The sequence below is a fragment of the Tupaia chinensis genome, unplaced genomic scaffold (assembly GCF_000334495.1).
Source record: "Tupaia chinensis unplaced genomic scaffold, TupChi_1.0 Scaffold000635_1, whole genome shotgun sequence".
NCBI classification, from domain to species: Eukaryota; Metazoa; Chordata; class Mammalia; order Scandentia; family Tupaiidae; genus Tupaia; species Tupaia belangeri.
This window is the reverse complement of record NW_006160155.1, coordinates 651,092-676,798: the sequence shown is the minus strand read 5'-3', so window position 1 is coordinate 676,798 and position 25,707 is coordinate 651,092. Positions and strand designations below refer to the sequence as shown.

At 39.4% G+C, this 25,707-nt stretch overlaps 1 protein-coding gene across 1 annotated transcript in view; it reads right to left on the bottom strand.

Annotated features, from left to right (window-relative positions):
- Nucleotides 1–25,707, bottom strand: part of KAT6B (lysine acetyltransferase 6B) — a 246,977-nt gene that overhangs the window by 73,315 nt on the left and 147,955 nt on the right. The window contains 1 exon segment of the mRNA XM_006159544.3: nt 6,193–6,301. Within this exon segment, the coding sequence (XP_006159606.1) occupies nt 6,193–6,301 (109 nt within the window).

Here is a 25,707-nt window from a genome sequence, read left to right as displayed (position 1 = left end):
GGGAAAGAGGAAAGAGATTATACTTAGGTTATTGCTTTGAACAGCAGCAGATCTGAGATTGGTAGTGATTTGTGGTTATATTTAGGATGTAGGGTATATATTAGGACATAGAATTCATGTATTTTGGGTGACTCCTTAGTGTAAGAGAACAGGAAAGAGAATGCCTCCAACTTTCCAATTCATGTAAACTATTGTAAATGAATGGCTGAGTAGCATTTGCTGAATGGGAAATCCTCAAGGAGTAGCAGGATATTGTTTGTTTGTTGTGATTTCTGTTATTATTATTGTGCCTGTTGTTCTGGGTGAAGGGAGCACTATAAGTTGTTCTGGATATTAATTCTAAGGTGGTATGGAGTGGGCAAGTGGAGAGGTACTACAGGCACTTATATCTAAGGGTCCAGAGTTCAGGAGAAGCTGTATGAGGCCAAGTAAGAAACACACAAAGACCTAAGTCTGAAGAAATATTTCAGGGGCAGAGTGAGAAGAAGCTGCTGACAAGACAATGTGAAAGGAAGTAGTGGAGAGAAAACAGAAGATGTTGTCATGGAAGCCAAAGGAGAGGAATATATCAAAAAATTCTCAACGATGTTGAGTATGGCTGAGAGTAGTATCTGGTATGGACTGAAAGCAGTTAATTAGACTTCGATAAATACTAAAAAGCGACCATTAGATTGTGCTACATTGTGAAGGTCACCATTAATCCTGACAAACACAATTTTATTGAAATAGGAGACCAGATGCAAAATTTCTCCTTTCTGTTTCTTCCTTTGGGCTTTTGGGGATGTAGGGCTCACTTCCTTCTTCCTCTTTTTATCTATTCCTCTTTGGATTCTATTTTTAGGTTTCTTTCTAGTCAAGGGTCTCCTTTCCAACCTTGTGATTCAGTCTTTATCTAGACAGTGTAAAACTGGATGACTGACCAACCAATTTGCCGGGCACTTCCTCAAAGTCACCTTAAGAGCTTAGTGATCTTTTTTAAATACCATATATCCATACAATGCACCTACCAGCTCCTTCCAGGAGCAGAAGGCACAGCAGAAGGCACACCATCAAATGGGATTCTTCTACCTCTCTCAGCTGCATCACTGCAGCCTTTCTTCTGTCTCTCATTTCAATGAGCTTCCACTTAGCATGATGCTGTAATTTTGAACTGTACACTTATCACAGATTTGCTAATTTGAAAACACACATGCACACAACTCATCTGTAAGTAAGATTTAACCACCCAGCAATCTGAGCAGCCGACACAAAATTTCATTTGGTATAATATCTAATACTTATGTGAAGCTAATTAAAGATAATTTGGTCTTAATGAAGCAAAGAGAATATAACAGTGTTCATTTCAAAGTAGGTTGATCCATGAAAGTCAAGTAAAATCACTTCCGAGTCCCAGTGTTCCCCCAGACCTGAAGACGATCTGATGATTCATACCTCTGTATTAGTGCTTAGACTAACCCTTCCCGTTTGTCTAATGTTCTGCAGTTAGTGATCATCTTCATGTCATTATCTCACTGGACCCTCACAACAGCCCTGTGGATGCGGGTGTAGACATTATCCTTCACATTAAAATAATCTGGAAAACTGCAGTTACACAGACAGCAGTAGATGGAAGAGAAAAAAAACACTGACCTGGGGACACCACATTTGGGGCTCCTTGCACTATGCACCTCACCTCACATTTTCGCTACATATAAACTTGAATGATTTTTTTTTTAAAGAGAATTTTTAGCAGGGAAAAGATAGTTTAAAAAAATACTGCCTATTTCATAGCATCAGAGCCTATTTGAACCATCATAAAAACAGTAATTTTTAATTTACAATGTAAGTAGAAGGATACATTTATTATTCACATCTATGAAATCTAAGCAGAGTCTAAATGTGACATACAAATGGTACTTCAGATAGAGACAACTAAAAAAGTGTCAGGCGTCAGGCACATATGGAAAACACATTTAAGAATGCTCCTCCTATAGGCTGCCATCTATATTTCCTTTTCCTGGAAATACTGCTATGGATATTTTTTCACATAAACATCTTACATTGGAGATCCCTTTGATCATTACAGTTTCACTCCAATCCTAGAACCAGCAGACTCTTCTGAGTATGAGAAAGCAGCCAATTTCCATAAGGCCAACTAGCCATACCAACCAATCTGTAATTCCCACTTGAAGTGCTGCGCTGGACTGTGACCATGCGGGTCCCATCATCATTCCATTATATTCTTTTTGCCTTACAATTACCTAGGTATGACAATAGAGCATTAGAACCACAGGAACCCCTGAGACCTCTAAAAAAAGCCCATATTTTATTTTGACTCTTGAATTTAAAGAGGGACAAATAACAAAGACACTCATCTGATCTACCAGATGAAGTAAACGTCTACAAAGTCTATCCCTGAGTCAGGAACAATAGGGTTTTTTTGGACTAAAGTAGTGAAGTCCAGGCTGGCACGGCACACTCAAGGAAAGATTAAGTAAACCTCATCTAGAGCCAGATCTCATTGCTGAATCCGGAGAAGTGCTCTGAGGCATCCTCTATCTTGAACAACGAGACATGATGGCCCCAGAGCTTGAATTTCTGCCAAAGCCTTCGGCTCTCTCTACCTGAAGGATGAGGGGGAGACTGGCTCACATAATAACTCTAGCTACATAAACCCTCCTCAACCCATTTTCCGTTTGTAAAAAGAAAATATAAAACACTACACTTATACACCCCTAGCTTGACCCTGAAAAAATATGAATGAAAAGTAAGAAACTTCAGGAGAAAGAAATTTTTAATGACCTCAAAGTACAAAAAGGATTAAACCTTTACTTTGGCAGGTTTTCAATCTGGGAAAGGTGAAGGAGATTGATTACATCAGAAAATCTAAGATCTACCTGTTTAGAATTACACCTTTATCCCCTATGAAGGAGGCCTTGAGGTTATGATCTAGATGATAACGATCTTGAATTCCTGATCAGCTGAAGTAAGTGTATCACCAGAGGTAAGGAAATATATAAAGGGGACTTTTCTTCCCACATTTAAGTATGTCTTTAATCTACCTAGGCGTTCAGACAAATAGATACTAAAGAAATAAAACAGTGAACGGTGCTTTTAAAATACCACCTTAAAAATCACAAAGGGTAAATTTTAGACATATGAACACCACTAAATTGATCAGGCAGTTACACAAAAGAATAATTCATTCAGAATGAGCCTCGTGAGAAAACCTGAAAGATAACTACATAGTTAGAACTGATGAGAGAGGCACTACCCTCACTGGCGTAAAACAGGACGATTGTAGGGTTGAAATTTATTAAACTGAACATACAGATAATGTTTCCATGCCCTTTTGTCACTATCCATGATACCATGGCCAGGTAAAAGAATTTTAATGAATCTGTAAAGCCCATCAAAAAGACTGTCGGAATGAATTTTTCAAGCGGGGTTTGAAATGTCTTATTTCCAAGACTCCCTTCTTAGTCAGTTCTTGAAAGCTTCTGAACCACAAAGGACCTATCAAGTTAAACCTTCATATGAGGAATAAGAATCCTTACACAACATTGTCATTCCTCGGTATGAAACATTTCCTGTATCTAACCATCAAGCAGCTGTCATAAGTGCTGATAAGATTTTGAATCACTTGCACCAATCAAGGACAGCGATATCAAACATGCCAAATCATAACAGTGGCTGACATTTATAGTACACTTACCATAGTTCTTCACAGACCCTGTGCTAGGCTTTTTACTTGTGTTTTCTCATGTATCTCCCATAAAACCCAAGAGGTTGGTGCTACCACTATTCCCAATTTTCTAAAGAGAAAACTGGGGCTTAGAATGGGTAAGTAACTATTATACCATCAGGAAAGTCATGACATATTTTTCTATGCAAAAAGCTATCATGACCTTCAAGATAACCCAAAATATGAGGTAGAAAAAAATGGACTCTGTCTGGCTCTTGAATTTGCTTTTAACCACTACACTGCATGACTTCCTAAATGAGAGTATGCTGTGGTATTTTGTAGGTTTTTCCTTTTTTTGAGGGAGGGGAGGATTTTTTTTTTTAGTCTAAAGGCACGTGTACCTGCCAGAGAAAGAAAGAAACAGAGGCCATGAGAGGGAAAGTGAGAAATCACCTGCCAGCAGAGAGGAATGGCCAAGCCGCAATCCCTCCTCATTCTCACACACGTGCCCACCGTGAGTTTCAAGCCACTGGGTCTGGGACTTGAAGTGCGGCTGGCCATGTGGGAATCCAGTGACAACCACTACATTATCTGCTGACCCTGGTTTGTTGATTTTTAAGATAATTATAACTAGAGAAAGTCATGAATTTAAAGATAACACTTTGCGGAAAATGTTGCAGTAGGCTTGAAGAAGAAAATTTACAATTAATACAAAAAGATTTTTAAAAATCTTGTAACTAGCACTCAATCTGTTAATATATAAGTATGTATATGTCTATGTATATACACGTATGTATGTATATATCATCTAGTAAATATCGCCCACTTAACAAGAAAGGACTGGCTAGTAAAACAAACCTTTAAAATATAAGCAGAATTTGCCTTTAAATTTCCGTTATAAAACTGGAGATACGGGGAGTCCAGCAGGTGGTATAGAGGTTATGGGCACTGGACTCCCAATGGCTGACTACGGTTCAGGTCCCAGAACTGGTGGCTTGCTTTCTCACTTCCCCTTTCTCTTTCTCTGTCTGGTCAAATTAAAAAAAAAAAAAAAAAAAAGGAAAAAAATTAAAAAAACAATTCTTAGGGGAAAAAAAAAAAACCGGAGACATAGTCTTAAAATCTTATAGTGAGAGGGGCCGACAGGTGGCTTAGTGGTTAAGGTGCTGGATGCCCACATGGCTGATCACAGTTTGAGTCCCGGACCTTGTGGCTTGAAACTCATGCCAGGTGCCTTTGTGCACATGCCCAAAATCCTGAGAGGAGGGTGGAGGAAAAGGAATTGCAGTATGGCCATCCGCACTGAGGGATGATTTCTCACTTTCTCTCTCTCCATATCTCTGTCTTACCAGTGAGCACATACTCCCTATAGTAAAAATCTCTCCAAAACAAAAAAATCTTACGGTGAGAAAAAGGCAGAGGCCCAGCCTGGTGGCACAGGCTAGAAGCCACATGCAAACCACAGATTCTCCCCTGGCTTAGCCTGAAAACATGGTAGACGCTGGGGAAAAATCCTAAGGAGCTGGAGGACTAGGGTCAGGGGATTGTGCTGTAATGAGATCCTCTCAAGGGTGCTTTCTCTCCTTTCCCCTGTTGCACACGCATCTGTTCTTAGTCATTTATTTAAGAAAAAGGGGGAAGGGGACCAGAGGTGACAACTACCTTGAAAGCATTGTGGATATACATTTGCCCACAGCCCAGTGTTCCTACCCAGCAATTCTCTGACTTCACCTTCTGCATTGATTATCCTTCTCTTGGCTTATTCAGGTGATTTGAATTTTTTCATGCCTGATGACTTATTTTTTAATTTACCAGAGGGTATGTGCACTCACCAAAGAGAGACAGACAGTGACAGGGAAAGTAAGAAAGCATCACCCATGGAGGATGGTAGCTACAATCCCTTCTCTGTTTCTCCCTCCTTTTGGAATTTCGAGTATGCACATACATACACCTGGCCTATTTTTCAAGCAAAAGTATCCATGACTCCAACTCTGCAGTTGATCACCTTTGACCTGACTGCCTTAACCACTAGGCCCCCTTCTATTGATTTCTTTATTCTATTATTACAATTTTCAGAAAAATGTTCTTTCCTTTCATCTGAAGTCATATACAGCTAGGCTGTAATATTACAATTCATCAGTAGGTGCTATAATTGGAAACACTATTAAGGCTTCAACTCAAATATCTCCATAATTGAAACTTCAGGTATAGAAAACAAAAGTGATTCCACTTGTATTTAGCTTGAAAACTTTGCATTCTCTACACCAAATTCACCTACAGTGAATCAGCAATGTCGATATGAAACAAAGGCTTAATTATATATATTAATATATAGCATTAGATAAATATACTATCTTTATGTCAGTGCTAATATATTTACACTTTTCCCCCTACCTGCATTTCCTTTTTACATTTAAAACCTAGGTTAGTACAAAATAATTGCTTTAACTAACAATGGAAAGCTAAATAGCACAACACTATGATCATGGAAAGTCACTGTACAACACGTACCAAATTATCCAACTTACCACTACTGCCACAATCCGCACAGGATAGGAGTTCTTCTGGTTTCTTTTCACGGTTTGATTCTTTAGTCCCCAAACAGAAGCTACATATTGGAATGGGATCGGCACGGGGCTACAACAACAACAGAAAAAGAAAAAATATTGTTACCTTTCATTTGAAAATTAAAAAGAAAAAAACTGAAATCAAAGTTTCTTAAATACTTCTTTAATGAAGAAAAGCCATTAAATTAGGTATTCAAATCAACAATGTCTGTTGATTTAAAAAAAACTTCTAATTAGATACTGAAGTATTCCTGAGTAATACAAGGGGTCTTCAAATTTCATGGAAAGCACATTAGGAAAAAACTACATATGTATTTCAAAATTTTTTTGTACCAACATATACTTGTACTTAACTTCATTTCCACAAACTTTTTGAAGTCCCCCTCACATATTTATGTATAGTATGTAAGACTCAGAAGTAATTTTTATTTTTTATCTTTTTTTTAGAAGTAATTTTTATTACACCAGTGAGACCTAAGACCTTTATGTATTACATGACCTTCTGAAATGAACATTAAGGATTTATTTGAAATCTCTATTGTTCCCATAATCCATATGACTATAATAAATTGATTCATTTCTTCAGCACTGTAGTCCATGAATATCATCCAGTTAAGTCAGGTTGTTTAAGCTTTATCCAACGTTATAATGCAGGTTACTATCATCCACCTATTAAATATTTGACGTAGGTGGCTAGCAGGTGGCATGGAGGTTAAGGTGGATGGATCTCACAAGGCCAACTATGTGGTTGAGTCCAGGACAGAGTGACCTGAGGGAAACACCAGGGAAACTATTTTGTGTATGCATGCCCAAAATCCCAAGAGGAGAAATGGAGAAGGGATTACGTGACCACCCCCCCTGTTGCTGCTGTGAGCAGAAGCACCCTACTGCAAACTGGGGCGGGGGGGAATGACATAAAATATTGGTATATTCTTAGGTGACATAACAAGAGCTAGAATAAGCAAAAACTAGAATTCTATGGGATAACTTGAGAAAATCAAAAGACCATCAACAAACAAGACCTTTCTGGCACCAAGGTCTTCAAGAGTAAGCCATATCAAACCATACAAAGGCAATAAGCGCTCAATCCCTGGGGTCTTCAAATTTCATGGAAAGCACATTAGGAAAAAACTACATATGTATTTCAAAATTTTTTTGTACCAACATATACTTGTACTTAACTTCATTTCCACAAACTTTTTGAAGTCCCCCTCACATATTTATGTATAGTATGTAAGACTCAGAAGTAATTTTTATTTTTTATCTTTTTTTTAGAAGTAATTTTTATTACACCAGTGAGACCTAAGACCTTTATGTATTACATGACCTTCTGAAATGAACATTAAGGATTTATTTGAAATCTCTATTGTTCCCATAATCCATATGACTATAATAAATTGATTCATTTCTTCAGCACTGTAGTCCATGAATATCATCCAGTTAAGTCAGGTTGTTTAAGCTTTATCCAACGTTATAATGCAGGTTACTATCATCCACCTATTAAATATTTGACGTAGGTGGCTAGCAGGTGGCATGGAGGTTAAGGTGGATGGATCTCACAAGGCCAACTATGTGGTTGAGTCCAGGACAGAGTGACCTGAGGGAAACACCAGGGAAACTATTTTGTGTATGCATGCCCAAAATCCCAAGAGGAGAAATGGAGAAGGGATTACGTGACCACCCCCCCTGTTGCTGCTGTGAGCAGAAGCACCCTACTGCAAACTGGGGCGGGGGGGAATGACATAAAATATTGGTATATTCTTAGGTGACATAACAAGAGCTAGAATAAGCAAAAACTAGAATTCTATGGGATAACTTGAGAAAATCAAAAGACCATCAACAAACAAGACCTTTCTGGCACCAAGGTCTTCAAGAGTAAGCCATATCAAACCATACAAAGGCAATAAGCGCTCAATCCCTGACATTCCCACTGTATAAAAGAAATAACAAAACATTTGTCTAACCCCCAGCACCTCTTACCTCTCACTATGGAAACTGCTTTTAACATTGTATAAATCTACATACATTTTAGGGTCTCCATTGTTATTTATATCAGCAATGCTAGCATTCCCATCCATATAAATAACTGGCTGCCTACAGCCAATGTCACATTATTTTGAACAGCCAAAACTGTATGAAAAATAAAATTTTATTGCATATCCCAAGACTTCACATATGTCTGCTAGCCATCTGAATACTCCTATGATGTCTTTATACTGTATTTGAATCTCATGAAGCAAATATCCAGCATAAGAAAACCCAACATAATCGCATATGTTTTTAAAGTAAATTAAAAATGAGATTTTGTTAGGCAGGTCTAATTCTCTAAATATGCACCAGCATAGAAGGAGCCCTGTCTGTTCAGCCACTCTATCCCAAATATCCAGTACAATGCCTGGTGCACAGTAGGCACTCAGCATACATTTAACAACTGAATAAAGGAAATGTACACTGGTTAAAAATCAACCTCATCTCTAGGATAATATTTCAAATGGTTATGATTCCAGCAAATGTCTTAGTTCCCTGTGATGACATCGTCGAAACCAAAATTCATTTTAGGAACAAGCATTTGAAAAATTGTTTAATAGGGCTGGTAATTTCATCTTACAATATGAGCACTCATTATCTCGCCCTTATTTTCACCTTAATTTGTTCTTTTAATATGCACCAGATTTCTTTACTGAGGTAGCTATGCAAATTTATTTTTGTAGCCCCAGTTAAAATGCAGAGTATAAAACATTGTGTACTAGAGAAACCAAAAAAGACAAGCTACAAAAAATTGGTCACTGACTCCAGCCACAGTTTTTTAAATGCCAGATAATCAGCACTGCATAATTATGGATCCATAGTTATTACTCGCAACTGCTCAACTGCAGTACCTTGGGAACACTTTTGTTCCTTTAAATAGCAATTAAAAGAACAATCTGGTTTTAAAGTGACAACGCTCCCCTGATAGATTCTAGCTAAAACCCAGTCCTCGTCCTAATGGGATTCCTGCTTTCATTTGATAGAACAATGTTCAAGCCACTGCTGCCATCCTTGCAGTGATAAATAATTTACAGAACGTCACATATCGTTCATGCAATGAAACAAATCCAGATCGGCAATCCCATTTCTCTTTCCATGTGAATATTTTTTTCTGCTGATTGGCCTGGGGATCACGTTACTGGAGCTACCACAGAGGAATTATATTCACAGTCCATTCCTTTCCTCTGCAGAGAACAATATTTATTTATATTTTTATAATGTGAGCACTTCTATTGTTTTGATTTTTTATTAAACCTATAGTCAAAGCTGTGAACAGAATGTAAATGCCATCACCTATAGCAAATTAAAATTTCCCTGATGAATTTTTAGCTTTAAGAGAGACATGGCCATCAGCCAGCATTCATGCTCATTTTTCGTTTGTAACTAAAGGTAACACAAAGGACAAAGGTTGCTAGTAGTTCATGGCCAGAAAGACCGATGTCCCGCACTCTGTCCAATAATAGAAGGCATAGATGATATCACTTCATGCTACATTCAAGTGAACCCCACCATGCTGATGTATGCTCACGACCATTTATTTTAAGGATAACTATCTCACAATACTCTATAAAACCATTGCATTATACAGAAATGTCTGCCCTGCTGAATTATTGATAATTCAAAGCACTTTTTGCTAACCTCAGTGTAGCCGAGTCTAATTAACTTTAAAAAATTGTCACTTGTATGAAATGAAACTTTTACAGTAATGCATGTAAATGGGTCACAGAATTACGATTCACTATTCTCAATCAGTCTACATACAAACTGTTTTTTAAAATAATCCCTGCAATAAAGTAAAATGGATCGCAGTCAGAAAGAGGTCTAAGCAAATGGCAACTTGATTCTACACAAGTCCACACTACAGACAAGTAGTATTCAAGAGGTTTGAAAATGGAACACAAAATCTTCAAATCCTTTACTCCTTTCTTTGAAATCTCCTCCAACCTGCTGATCACATTTTCTCATCAACATGCCTGATTATTTTAAACTAATCCCAAGAATGAACATTAGTAAATATGTCTAAGATGAAAATATCCAGCAAGTCTTCTTTGGAAGCACCTTCTCTCCTATGCAATGATCCTGGGGCAGTGAACTGCTAGGCTACAGACCATTGCCATGCTATCTATTTTAATCATTTTAACAATCTTGTATTATCCTTATTTTAGGGAGGAATCTGAGAAGTAACTTTTCTAAAGTCACACAGTTGAAGTGTGGAGCTGGGACTCCAACACAAGTTCGTATTCACTAGACCCCATTTCTCACCTTTACTACTTCCCTTCCATTCTTCTTTTAGAAAAACAAAAGTCTGGGACCAGCAGTTGGCATAATGGCTATGTTGCTGGACTTCCATGTATTCGACCGTGGTTCGAGTCCTGGACCCGGTGGCTTAAAACTCATGCCGGGTGCCTATGCGTGTGCATCTAAGATCCCAAGAGGAGAATGGAGAAGAAGGGATTGAGACGTGGCCATCCCCCCTGGGGGTGATTTCTCGCTTTCTGAATCTCTGGCGAGTGCACATGCCCTCTAGCAAAAACTAAAAAAAAAAAAAAAAAGAAAGAAAGAAAGAAAAGAAAAGAAAAGAAAAGAAGAAAAATGTTTTAAAATGATCCTTCCAGGGGGCTGGAAGGATGACACGGTGGCTGGGGTTCTGGACTCCCACATGGCTGACTGAGGTATGAGTCCCAGATCTAGTGGTTTGCTTTCTCTCTCTCTCTGTGGTCAAACTAAAAATAAGTAAGTAAATAAATAAAATTAAATTAAATAATTTTTTAAAGTTATCTTTCCAGTAGTGGCAATAACCATTTAGTAAAATGCTTATAAGCTCTTCTACCCAATTTATTCCATAACCAATAGCATGGTTTAAAAACTATTAAAAAGGAATACAGGGACCAAGCAGATGGCACAATGGTTATATCACTGGACTCCCATGTAGTCAACCACGGATGGAGTCCCAGACCCAGTGGCTTAAAACTCATGCTCAGCCTGTGAGTGTGTGCCCAAAATCCCAAGAGGAGAATGGAGAAGGGACTGCGGTGTGGTCATTCTTCCTAGGGGGAGATTTCTCACTTTCTGTCTTTCTGGTGAGTGCACGTGCCCTATAGCAAAAATCTGACACACACACACACACACACACACACACACAAGTATTATTCACCCATTAAAAAAAAATGAAATCCTTCATTTGAAGAGGACGAGCCTGGAGGACATTATGTTAAATTTAACACCACAGGCATAGAAACAGAAAAATCCCATGTTCTCTCTCTTCTATAGAAATTTTATCAAAGTCAACCTCATAGAAATAGAGTAGAAGAGTGATTACTAGAGGTTGAGAAAGGTAGGGACAGCCGACTGAGAGGAGTTAAGTTCTAAAGCACAATAGGTAATTAGAGTTCACACTAACTTACTTTCTTAGAACAGCTAAGAGATTTGAATGTCCCCAACACAAAATAGTGACAGATGTTTGAGATGATGGATATGCCAATTACCCTGATTTGATTATTATACATTATATTCATGTACTGAAAAGCCACACTGTGTCCCATACATATATACAATTACTCCATGAGAATTCAAAACAAAACAAAACAAAAAACACAACATGGGCCAACCCTCTGGCCTTGTGGTAAGGGAGCTGGATTTCCCAGGACAGACCCACACAGTTTGCATCCTGGCACTAGAGACCATTGAGAACCACAGTAGGTGCATGTACATGCATGCCTAAAATCCACAGGATGATAAATGAGGAAGGACTGTGTCATGACCACACCCATTGAGCAATGCTTTTCTTCCTCTCCCTTTCTCTCTGTCTCTCTCTGGTGAACACATGCATCCTCTGGCAATTATGTTTTTTTTTTTTTAAAGGCAACCATTAATATGCCACAGAATATTTATTAATTACAATGTGGAAAAAAATGTTCCTTTACAATGAGAAAATCTGGTAGATACTTTCTTAACCAATAGGGAACAAACTGACATTATGTGCCTCCCAAGTGCTGCCCTGAAGTATACCGCATTGCCTGTACAGCATTCTTTCTAGAAGCAATTACCATTAACCTAATGATAAGAAACCAATCAGGCAAATGCAAAATGATAGTCTGTAAAGCAACTGGCTTGTCTTTTAAAAGATGCCAGCGTTATATAAGACCCCAAAAAAGGGCAGAACCAATATAGGCAACTAAAGTGGCATAGACATTAAATACAATTTATGATCCTTGTTTGGATTCTGGATTAAAAAAAAAAATGCCCACAACTATAAAGGGCATTACTGGAATAATTAGAGGCCTCTGCAGTAAGTGTTAGATAATGTATCAACTAGATACAGTTTCCTGAATGAACATAATTGTGATCATGTCGAACATCTTTGCTCTTAGGAGACGTGTGCTGAAATATTTAGGAGTAAAGTGTCATGATGGCTGTAACTTACTTTCTAATGAATCTGTTTGTAGGTGCATCCGCAGAGTGTACAGAGAGGGTGAAAGAAAGCAAAAGTAGCAAATATGAATGATTGGTGAACCTGGAAAGGCTATAGGGTGTTACATCATTCTTCCCATTGTTCTGCCTCTTTACAATGTTTCTAAATAAAAAGTTGGAGGGAAAATAAAATAGCACCCCTCCACTCTCAAGAGAGAATCTAGAATAAACTGTTACACAGCTGAATTATAACATTTTTAAAACAAAGTATCTCGATCCAATTACTGATTCACAGAATATAGAGGACAGAGGAACACTAACCTGTAGAACAGGAAGATGTTAGCATCAAAACTCTAGAGAACAAATGACCCGGTTTCTTAAACAAATAAATTAAAAGGGAGAGAGAATGAGTGAGTAAGCAAGAGAGGGAGAAACAGATATAGAAGAACCAATAAGAAGAGAGATAAAAAGTCTATCAGCCAATCACAATGTGTGGACCTCACGTTGATCAAGATTGAATGTGCAAAACAGAACAATATTATGATCTAATGAAGGAAGTGAGGCTACTTAGCCTTGAAGAGACTGGAGGGAGCAAGTTGGGTATCTCCATCCAGGCAGAGGTTATGTTTGTTCCCTGTGGCTTCACTGCTATGGATACCACAGACTTTTTAACTCAGCTGCCCAGCAATGCAATGAATTATTTTTTCCTGCTTCATTTATTTTTTAATTTTTAAAACTGGTAAAATATACATAACAAAGTTAATCATTATGATAAATATTCAGCGTACAATTCAGTGGCATTAAGCACATACATGAAGTGGTCCAAACATCACCAACATCCTTTTCCTGTGCATGTTCCATCTTCCCAAACTGTAGCTCTGTACCCATCAGACAATAGCTCCCCCTGCCCTCCTCCCCCAGTTTCTGGCAGTCATTATTCTCCTTCCTATCTTTATGCCTCTGACATAGTACTTATGTAAGTGGAATCATACAACATTTGTAGAACGGAATATTCTTCAGGCAGCAAGAGTCACTATAATCAGAAAAGATCATGGAAATCCTGGACGGGACCCATGAGGATGCTGAGAACAGGAGAGTGTACAGTCACCTTGCTCAAGGTGAAGATCTGGGCTCTTCAAAGGTCCTCTTTAGAGCAAATATTTTAATGGTTCTATGGTTGGCTAAGGTCTTCCCCATCTCTAATTTTTTAAGCTGATTCTACAATAGAAATTTTTAAGAGTCATAGATCTCAAAATATTCTTTGCTGAGGGAACAGTCTTTAAATCTGGGGCAGTGCATTTCTGAGTTTTATTTTCATTCATAGTCCCTTTTGTTTCTGCCCCAAAGGAAACAATATGTTTGCTAGTGTTGTTAATCTAAGGAACCAGACAGAATAAATGACAACTCGGGCACTAGTCAGAGTCAGAGGTATCCAGCCTCACACCCTCTTCACACAATGACATGAAAAGGGGCTTTATAAGCCATTTTCAGGCCCTGCATTCACAATGATCAGGGATACAGCCTTGTTTTTGCATAATCTTGACTGGATCCACCCTCCATGAGCCATCTACAACTTTCTTCAAACTATTAAAAACCAAACTATTTTAGTAATCTCAAGTGTATGAAACTATTTTCATTCATACATTCATACTCACATAATAGAAAAACATGGATTTAAATTCTCTGCACCTCAGGTTTCCTCATCTGCAGAAGTACATGACAGTGTCCATGCTGTCTAGCTCTATGGTAGCTAAAGGTTAAATGCGAGTGTGAAAAGTGTTTTGTAAACTTAAATTCTATTCAAATATTATAATAATCATTGCAAAAATTTGCTGTGGACCAAACAAACAACTTCAAATCCTTAATAAACATTAGTACAAATGAATTGTTTTGGAGTTTAGAATTACTAATGAAAGATCGATTCTCTAAACCACCATAATGAATATTAATCTTGGAGGATTTCTTTTTAAAAAATAAATTAATCCGGGAGTACAGAAACAGGGTAGGAAACGCCTCAGCTGACAGCTAAGAGGCCTATAACTATTTGGTAAAAGGAAAACTCAAAAGTAAAGGAGGGGGAGAAAGATGTTAAAGGAAGAAAGTTATAAATAAATGAAGTCTTAAATGAGCAATACCACACAAGTAAAGAAAGATCCTTAAAAATCCTTAGATCCCAAGAATCAAATCATTTCATTATTGGAGAATGTCTACATTGTAGCTCAGACAACTCAATTCATTAACTCCAAAACAATTATGTGAAAAGGCTGGGGCTCTTTTTTCTTTGAGTTGCCAGAGTATGCACGTGCTCTGGAGCAGGGCTAGGGGAGTGGAAGTTGGGGAGGGAGGGTGAGGGTGGAACACAGTCACACTGTAACCCCTCTTCTCATTCTCCATCCTGTTGGGACTAGTGGCACACATGAACATGTGCTCAGTGTGTTTTTCAAGCCACTAGGACCAGGATTTGAATAGTGGCTGGCCACAGGAAATCCAATCCCCTTAACCACTAGGCAACAGTCCTGCCCAAAAGAGCTGTTTTAAAACTCTTGTACAGAGACCAGCAGGTGGCATGGTGGTTTAAGGCACTGGACTTCCACCTGGTTGACTACAGTTCACGTCCTGGACCTGGCGGATTGGTTTCTCACTTTCTCTCTTCCTCTTTCTCGCCTCTCTCATTCTGTCCCTCTCTGGTCAAACTTAAATAAATAAATTAAATAATTGAAAAAAAAATCTTTAATTTGTACTTCTTCAACTGAAATTTGAGTAATACTTTACTGTTGACCAAAAATGCTTTTCTCTCTCACTTGTGCAGGTGAGATAAAGCCTTGTGGCTCTTTTTTTTTTTTTTTTGGATTGATTTTTGCTGTAGGTGCGTGCGCTCACCAGAAAGACAGAGAGAGAGACAGAGAGATAGAAAGCGAAAAATCACCCCCCAGGGGAGATGGCCACGCCACAACCCCTTCTCCTCCGTTCTCCTCTTGGGATCTTGGGCACGCATGCACACGCGCCTGGTGTGAGTTTAAGCCACCAGGTCCAGGACTCGGACTGCAGTTGGCTACGTGGGAGTTCAGCGACATTGCCATTCCGCTAACTGCTGGTCCTTTGTGGCTCTTTCTGCTTCCACTTTACAGGGAAGTTAAATGTCTCCCTATGGTCACACAGCTATTCAGTCAGAGGGACCCCAGCCTGCTGACTGCAAGCCACTTGCTATCTCCATGGAGCTTGAGACAGATACCACCTTACAGAGGGGCTATCTCTGAAACTGCACCCCCGGTGCTCCTCCGTTCCCTTCATGCTGTGCTCTCTCTCTGCACAGCGCTCATCTCTGACTATCTCATCTGTCTGTCTGCGGTTTCTCTTACTACACTGTACGCTCCACCACAAGGGCAGAGACTTTGCTCGCTGCTAGTTCCGGCCTCAAAAATACATCTGTTGGGAACCAGCAGTTAGCGTAATGGCTATGTCGCTGGATTCCCACGTAGTCGACCGCGGTTCGTGTCCCGGACCCGGTGGCTTAAAACTCACGCCGGGCGCGTGTGCGTGCGTGCCCAAGATCCCGAGAGGAGAATGGAGGAGAAGGGATTGCGGCGTGACCATCCCCCCTGGGGGGTGATTTCTCGCTTTCTGTCTCTATGTCTCTCTCTGTCTGTCTGGCGAGCGCACGCGCCCTACAGTGAAAATCTCTCCAAAAAAAAAAAAAAAAAAAAAATACATCTGTTGAACAAATGAATGAGCAAACTGCTTTGAGGTTGAGAACTGGTTCCTCCAGTACGACAGGTCCCAAATGATCGACTATTCTCCCTCATTTTCATGCATATCCTTAATGACTACACATATGACCTGTAAAGTCACCGTGGACGACTACGTGGGTTCCCTCACTGTCTAATCTGGAAGCTTTTTTTAAACTGACACACTTAATAAATGACATCTGTTTCATATATGTAGTACTTTCCTGGGTATAATCTGTTAAGTTAGGACAAGACAAGACCAAAATTAATATATCATCTGGGAGGGAAACCGTCCTGCCACTGCCGTCAGTATTAACTATCAGGGCTTGCTAAGTAATAACCATCGGTTTTACATAAGATGGATTCGGGAGCCAGAGACCTCCCTGCACATGCCAGGCAGGTGTGCCCATGACCCGGGACTGAGTGAAGTAAGGGGTGATCTGGCATCAGCATCCTGTTGTGGCGTTACTGCTGCCTCTCTCCAACTGGTAATGAAGGAAATAAACTTAGAGGGGGAAATAAAGATAGATTTGAGAATATAACCAACTGTCAGTTCTTAACTGTGGTGACACTCACCCATCTCATTTACCTCCTTCATTCACTCTCAAGAAAGAACACAGAAAAAAAAAAGAAGTCAAGATAAATAAACTGTCAATGAAAGTAACAAAATTATAACAACAAAAACAAAAAACCTAGAACTATTCAATATACTTTTAAAAGAAACTATTTTGGGAACAGCAGATGGCGTAATGGTTAGGTCACTGGACTCCCATGTAGTCAACCACAGTGCAAGTCCCGAACCTGATGGCTTAAACTCACCCGGGGCGCGTGTGCATGCGTGCTCAAGATCCCAAGAGAAGAATGGAGGAGAAGGGATTGTGGCTTGGCCATCCCCCCTGGGGATGGTGATGGTTTCTCACTTTCCTTTCTCACTTTCTGTCTCTCTGGCGAGCACCAGGAGCCCTACAGCAAAAAACTTTCTTTAAAAAAAGAAACAATTTTACAAACACTACGGCATTGTTACTGGTAATGAATTAAATACTATGTACAAACTCCACACCAGATACCATTGTGACAAGAAGTTGAACCACTCCTGTTGTTTTTAGAGTAACATACTAACATTTAATTTTTGCCACTTCAGCACTCTTATATTTGACACTTATCTAATAAAGAACTAGACTTCATTTCTTGCCACTTAACCCATTTATTCAACTGACGTCTGTCTGAACAGATCAAGCCAACTTCTAATTAGGAGATAGATCATGCACACTCAGGATTTTCCCTTGCAGCAATCCGCTTAAGATATGGTCTTCAGAAACACACTAACTCTAAAAGTAGGGACTTCCTGCGACGACCTAAATTGTCTTATTTTGTCAGTGTTATCTTGCTCCCTCTGGCATCTGCAGTTACTGTGGCCAGTTCCTCGGCAGGGAGGTCTGACGCCCAGCACTCCCTCAAAGCGGCCCCAGTCTATTTCCAATCCCCAGGGGCTGAACAGGACTCTACGACATGCCTATCACCATTTTCTCTACATTCATGTACCCTTTTGTTTTATTCTAAGGCTATTCTTGCGATTCCATCATGAATTTGAACTTGAGTAGAAGCTAAATAATTTTTTCCCATAAGTTACCTGGAGATATACACACTTACTGTAAGACTTTACATAGCCCACACTGTTAGCATAATTTCACTCTCACTATATAGATTTTTATTGTATGGCATCTCCTGCTCATTATACCTCTCTGTGGGTAATTGGCTCTGTAAGGCAGCCGTACATCATCCCCACCAGCTCTGTGGATTGAGTTTCTGTATTACTGGGCAAAAGGATTTATTAGTGTTAATGTATGGAGATCTAGAATGTGACTGCTCTATTTTTACCTCCTTGTCACATTGAGCGTTATCTGTACTTAATTGTGACAATAAGTAAATAAAATAAAAGTATTTAAAAGCATCCCTATATATATTCATAAAACACAACACTTTTATTTAAATGTAAGGGGATCATTTAGAAACAAAATCAATGACCACATACTGGGAAATTCCCATGATCAAAGACTGATTCAGAAGTGAAAAATAATAAAAAGCTTAGCCACAAAGGAATAAAAAGAGCAAAGGAAAGACTTTCTAAGAACATCAGCCACAACAGTTATCAATTGTGTGGAGCTCATTGAAATGCTCACACTGTATCCTGTAGTCTAGAACTCGTTCTAATTAGGCAGGTGTGCCATTTATAACAGTGCTGATTAAGGAAAGTGATTCCATTGGAAGGAAACAAATCTAATCTTGCACACAGCATTTAATAAAAACATCTTATTTGTTCCCCTTTTTTTGGGGGTAGGGGTTAGATGAAGCCTACAAATTTTGCAAAATAAGGAACAATGAAACAATTATTTTTTTTCAAGGTCTTCAATTTCTTATCTGGACAGAGACTTGGCTTTTAAGATTTCATCTCAAAGTCTCTCCACCCGTCCCATTAGAAAACTGCAGAAATTGCATTTATCTTCCTAAGAGGGATCAAAGACTGATTCAACACAGCTGGAAATTCAACATATGGTTACAGGAAGTCTGTTCAGGATTTACAAACTATTCTCTTCAGCAAACGTATCATGATATGAGTAATATAAACCTACTCTAGATTTAGAAAAATGGAATTTGAAAAATCAACTCACATCCAAATGTAACAAATTTATAGTGGTTCCTTTGTTGTTGTTGTTGTGTTTTTTGGAGAGGTTTTCGCTATAGGGCGCGTGTGCTTGCCAGACAGACAGAGAGAGACATAGGGACAGAAAGTGAGAAATCACCCCCCAGGGGAGATGGTCACGCCGCAATCTCTTCTCCATTCTCCTCTCGGGATCTTGGGCACGCACGCACACGCACCCGGCATGAGTTTTAAGCCACCGGGTTCGAGACGCAAACCACGGTCGACTACATGGGAGTCCAGCGACATAGCCATTACACTAACTGCTGGTTCCCAGTGGTTCCTTTTTTTAAAAGGAAATTGACAGTGCCTCTCAAGTGATTAGCAACCTCACTGTTGCAAGATCCTTGACTAAAGTTGTCCCAACTTTGAGACTATCATTTCTTTAAGAATAAAAAAACACCTGAAAGGGATATGAATAGAAATTCTGTTTTAAAGATGGCAAGAACAACAACAACAAAATAGGAAAACTGGCACCAAATTTTTGAAAACAATACAAAAATGCTGTTAGCAGAAATTCTGGGAGCTGGCGGGTGGAGTGTTAGTTAGAGCACTGGACTCCCACATGGCTGACCATGGTTCAAGTTCCAGACCTAGCGGCTTGCTTTCTTACTTTCTCTCTCTGGTCAAATTAAAATAATAATAATGATGATGATTAATAAAATAAAATAAAATAAAATAATTCTTTAAAAAAAGAAAGAAATTCTTTATTGCAATTTCATCTATTTGACTTGGGAATTTTGCTCAATTAAGACTAGAAGCTTATTATTAATGCACGGATTAAAGGACAGTCATAATAGTCATTTATAAGAAAGCCAAATGATGGGCCTGGCAGATGGCGTGGTGGTTGGAGGCACTGGACTCCCACATGGCCAACCATGGTTCAAGTCCTGGAGCTGGTGGCTTGCTTTATCTCTCTCTCTCTCTCTTTCTCTCTCTCTCTCTCTCTCTCTCTCTCGTCAAATTGAAAGAAAGAAAGAAAGGAAGGAAGGAAGGAAGGAAGGAAGGAAGGAAGGAAGAAAGAAAGAAAGAAAGAAAGAAAGAAAGAAAGAAAGAAAGAAAGAAAGAAAGAAAAAGAAAGTTAAATAAAATAATTCTTAAAAAAAAAAAAAGAAAAGAAAAGCAAATGAGTGCTATTTAGTAAAGCTAAGCATCAGCTAAGGAAAGGGCAGTGAGCTTTTGTGGTTGCCCCAGTGCATCTATTTTAATTTAGATATGGTGCCTACAATAAGGAGTGACAATAAGTAAATAGACGGAACATAGGCATTCTCAGTACCAATCCCTCCAAGAGAAACCTGGACTAATCCTTCAGAGGAGACAGAGGTAACTCAATAGAATGTCATTAGTTCCAAACAGGGAAGGATAATGAGGAGATGAGGAAGGGGATATCAACAAGCCAGAAAAGTCACACATTCGTCACTTTCTCAATACCATCCTCACTACCACCGTCACCACCCACCCAACAATGTTCCACAGTTCCAGATTTACGTGGCAGCGGAGAGGCTATGAGCTCATCAATATGTTACTAATATTTACTGAGGACCTACAATATGTCAGGCAGAAGGTAAGTGAAGTACTTGTCCTTCCAGACCAATTAAAGTCGTGTAATTCCATTACCACATTTACACTCTCAAGTGCCCTGAGGACACACAAAGTATCTGCTGTACAGAATACCCATGTCTTTATTTCGCTTTGTTTTCCTCACTTTCAGACAATTCGTGACCCTTTCCATTACAGTATTCATAAGCAGTAGGACAAGAGGATTACTTGGCTAGTGATGACCTGAATGTCAAGAGCACTGACCTCATTTTTTTGGAGTCAGTGCTGCATAGAACATGACTCATTCTGAGGCCTCTTTTGTGGTGGGGGTTCTATCTCTACTAATGCTTTAGGCACTGCCCTTGGCACTCCCAGAAACATTATCTCAGAGAGATCTCTGCTGCTTGGAGCTGCAGACTCATGGCGAGCTCTGTGGGAATCACACTGACAGAAGCTCCTCCACCTGACCACTGCAGGCCACGGCAAAGCAGGAAGGGAAGCACCAGAGGTGATGGGCTCGCCCCCCAGGGGAAGGATTTTTCAGCTCGCTTTCCAGTAACTTTTTTAAAGACAGTTTTGCCATAGGGCGTGTGCACTCACCAGAGAGAGAGACTGAGATAGAGACAGTAAGAGAAAGTGAGAGATAACTCCCCAGGGGGGATGGCCACATCACAACCCCTTCTCCTCCATTCTCTGGAGATCTTGGGCATGCACGCATACATGCCTAGTTTGAGTATCAAGCCACTGGGTCCTGGACTTGAAGCACATTCTGCTATGTGGGAACCTAGCAAAGCAAGTGCTATGCCATCTGCTGGCCCCTCCAAAAATTTTTTAAGAGTCTACAGAAACCTATTAAGGGTATACAGTAGGATAGGAAAACTAACCATTTTTATTAAATCAGCACAATTTTGCATATTGTGAGTTAATGCTTTGAAGGCGATCCCTGTTTTGGTTTATCTTAATCACCACACATAATAAAGAATTATCCACATTATAGATGTTTGATACGTACTTGTTGAATATATAAATGTAACATAATTTATTACACTTTGTACTTTCTCATTTTCTAAACTGCATTTTTACATTAGCACATAAATAGTAAATAACAAAATAAGAGAAGTACATGGTTACTGAAGTACATATATTTTAAAATATTTGTCCAACTAGAACTTTCGCATATACTCATTCGCATTTTTTCTTTTAAGGAAATATTTACTTAATTTTATTTATTTATTGTTATCATTTTATTATTTTTTAATTCACCAGAGAGAGAGAGAAAGAAGTGAGAAAGCAAGCCTCCAGGTCTGAGACTCGAACCACAGTGAGCCATGTGCGAGTATAGTGCCTCAACCACCATGCCACTTACTGTCCCTTATTCACATTATTTTTGATTATGATAAAAATAAATAAATAAATGAATAAGTAAATAAAAGTAACCATTTTGAATATTTTATGTTCAAAAGTTCAGGAATTAAAACATATACTTTTTTTACAACTAAGGTAAGTTTTACATAAAATAAAATATTCAGTTTGATGAACTCTGAATAAATACCATATAACCCACACCCCCAATACACACAGAACACTCTCTAACCCTAAAAAGTTCCCTGCTGCTCTTTCCCAGTCAATCTCTTCCCTCCCCACATCTCAAGCAATCACTGTTAGGATTTCTACCACCACATTTTGATTAGATCTGTTCTAGAACTTCATATAAATAGCACTGGACACGGAATTTTTTGAGGTAGGAGGTCTTTGATTCTCCACAATGTTTTTTAAATTCATGCATATTATTGACTGTATCAATAATTATTACTAAGTAGTATTTTATCATAAGCATATAAACATTTATTTATTCTCTTGTTGATTAACATTTGTTTTCAGTTTAGGCAGTTGGCCATGAGGAATCCATCTATCTTCATCATGCCACCAGATGGCTGGCCAGCTGAAATCTTTATTGAGATTGTTCTGACTACACAGATCAGCTTGGGGAGTACGGACATAATATTACTCAGTCTTTCAATCCATGAACATGGACATTTCTCCATTTACCTAGGACTTTTTACATTTCTTTCAATAACACGTTACAGTTTTCCGAGTATACACATTTTTGCCCATGCTTTGCCCAGATTATCCATATGTATTTTATGTATTATTTGATGCTATTGTAAATGGTATTTTTTTTGAGAGAGAGATTTTTGCTATAGGGCACGTGTGCTCGCCAGAAAGAGACAGACAGAGAAATGGAAAGCGAGAAATCACCCCTTGGGGGATAGCCATGCTGCAATCCCTTCACCTCCATTCTCCTCTTGGGATCTTGGGTACACATACACAGATGACCGGCGTGAGTTTAAGCCACCGGGTCCAGGACTAGAACCATGGTCGACTACATGGGAGTCCAGCGACATAGCCATTATGCCAACTGCTGGTCCCTGTAAATGGTATTTCAAGTTTCTAAATGTTCATTGCTACTGTTTTTTGTTTGTTTGTTTTTAAAAAACAACCTTCACATGGGGGGGGGGGGAAGAGAATCACACCAAGGTAGGCCCAGCAGCAGTGGCACAAATGGGAGAGGGCCACTAACCAGTGTTTGAGGCCACATAGAAGGCCTGAGTTTGCTTCCTAGCCCAACCTAAACAGGCTGAGTACAGTGATACATGCTGCTAGTCCTACTGAACTAAGGAGCTGAGGCAGGACTGCTACCTAGTAGATGCTGTCAAAAAATTCTATTCCCAGGGCCAGCAGGTGGCGTGGTACTTAAAGCACTGAACTCCCCATGGTTGACCACAGTTCAAGTCCTGAACCCAGCAGCTTGAAACTCACACTGTGTGTGTGTGTGTGTGTGTGTGTGTGTGTGTGTGCGCGCGCGCGCGCACGCGCACGCCCAAGCCCAAAATCCCAGGAAGAGAATGCAGAGGGGACTGTGGTGTGGTTATCCCTTCAGGATGGTGACTTCTCACTTTCCCTCTCACTATCTCTCCAGCAAGTCCACACGCCCTATGACAAAAATCTTAATAATAATAAAAAAAATTCCTATCCACATGCAATCACCAAAAAAAAAAAAAAAAAAAAAAGAAAGAAAGAAAGAAAGAAAGAAAAAAAAGTCACATGGAGGTAGAAGCACTAGCCAAAGGACAGAGGGTAGCAAACCAAACTGTACTCTTATCCATTGATCTCTTGGGATCAGCACATTCAAGTACAACACCTTCACACCAAAAAATAATTTTAAAAAATTAAAGATGCATGGGGACCAGCAGTTAGCGTAATGGCTATGTCGCGGGACTCCCATGTTGTTGACTGCGGTTCGAGTCCCGGACCTGATGGCTTAAACTCATGCCGGGCGTGTGTGTGTGCATGCCCAAGATCCCAAAAAGGAGCAAGGCGAAGGGATTGTGGCGTGGCCATCCCCCCAGGGAGGTGATTTCTCACTTTCTGTCTCTCTGTCTCTCTCTGTCTTTCTGGCGAGCACATGCACCCTATAGCAAAACCTCTCCAAAAAAAAAAAAAAAAATTAAGGATGCATGATAATTCCATTTAAGACTATGCATTAGGGGCTGACAGGTAGCGTAGTAGTTAAGGCACTGGACTCCCACAGTTCAAGTCCAAAACCTGGTAGCTTGAGATTTACATTGGACACATGTGCATGAGTGCCCAAAATCCCAAGGGGAAAATGGAGGAGAAGGGATTGCAGTGTGGGCATCCCACCTGGGGGGTGATTCCTCACTTTTTCTCTCTGTCTGTCCAGTGAGCACACCTGCCCTGTAGCAAAAATCTCTCTCTCAAAAAAAAAAAGGAAAAGCTATGAATTAAAGGGAAATTCTCCATATAAGTCCGATGGATCACTGGAATGTATAAGGCCATAGGAAATTTTTTACCAATGAATAAAATTTCAGCATTCCTTATCATATTCAGTATCAAAATAAAGAATAATTTTAAAGAATAATCTAAAGAACCAAAAAACAATCACTGAGCATCTATAGGAGCAGTATCAGTATTGTCAGGCATGGTTTTTCTCCTTTCCTCATTCCCGACTTTACTCCATTCTTTCTTTCCAATTATCTACCATATGTCTGTTTGAAAGGCCTGGTTCACGGATACTGCTGGCAATCATCTTTAAATTATTAAGATTGTTTTAAGGATAGTTTGGGGGAAGAAGGTGATGTAGATCAGTTCTTCTCCAACTTTAATGTGCAAATAAGACAGCTGGAAATCTTATTAAAATGCAGATTGTGATTCAGTGGGTTCTGTGACAGGGACTGAAATTCTGTTATTTCTAATCAGCTCCCAGGTAATACTGATATGACTAATCTGTGGTCCACACTTTCAAGTAGTAAGAATACAGTTACATTTTAAAAATAACCCCAAGATAATTCATAATCAACTTGGGGTACTTTATTTTTTTAAAGAATCATTTCATTTTACTTCTTTTTCTTTTAAGAGAGAATTTTTGCTACAGGGCACATGCACTCTCTAGAAACACAAACGCACACACACATACACACACAGAAAGAGAACTCACTGTGTGTGTGTGTGTGTGTGTGTGTGTGACCCGCAATCCTTTCTCTTCCATTCTCCTCTCGGGATTTTGGGCACACACATACAGTGTGAGTTTCAAGTTGCCAGGTCCAGGATTCAAACAATGTTCGGCCATGTGGGAGATAAGCACCACAACCACATGCCACCTTCAGGTCCCTAGCATTATTTTTAATTTGCTACAGGGCATGTGCGCATACCACAGACACAAAGGGGAGGGGGCTGCACAAGAAACCAAATTGCCAGGTCTGGGACTTGAGCCACAGTCAACCATATGGAAGCCCAGCACCTAACCTAACCCTAACCACTATACCACCTGCTGGCTCCAACTTGGGGGTATGTTTTACCATTTCAGTAAGAGGAGTCAACAAAAGAATAAAATCCTAGAGTTAAAGCTCTGAAGGAGAAGCTAGAATAATAGGAGCTGGTGGTGATGGCAGTTATAGTAACTGGTAGTAGTTATGCAAGTACTAGCAGAAGCACTAGCAGAAAACATTTAAAAAGTACTTAATATAAATAGACATTCCTATAGGCAATTAGTCATTA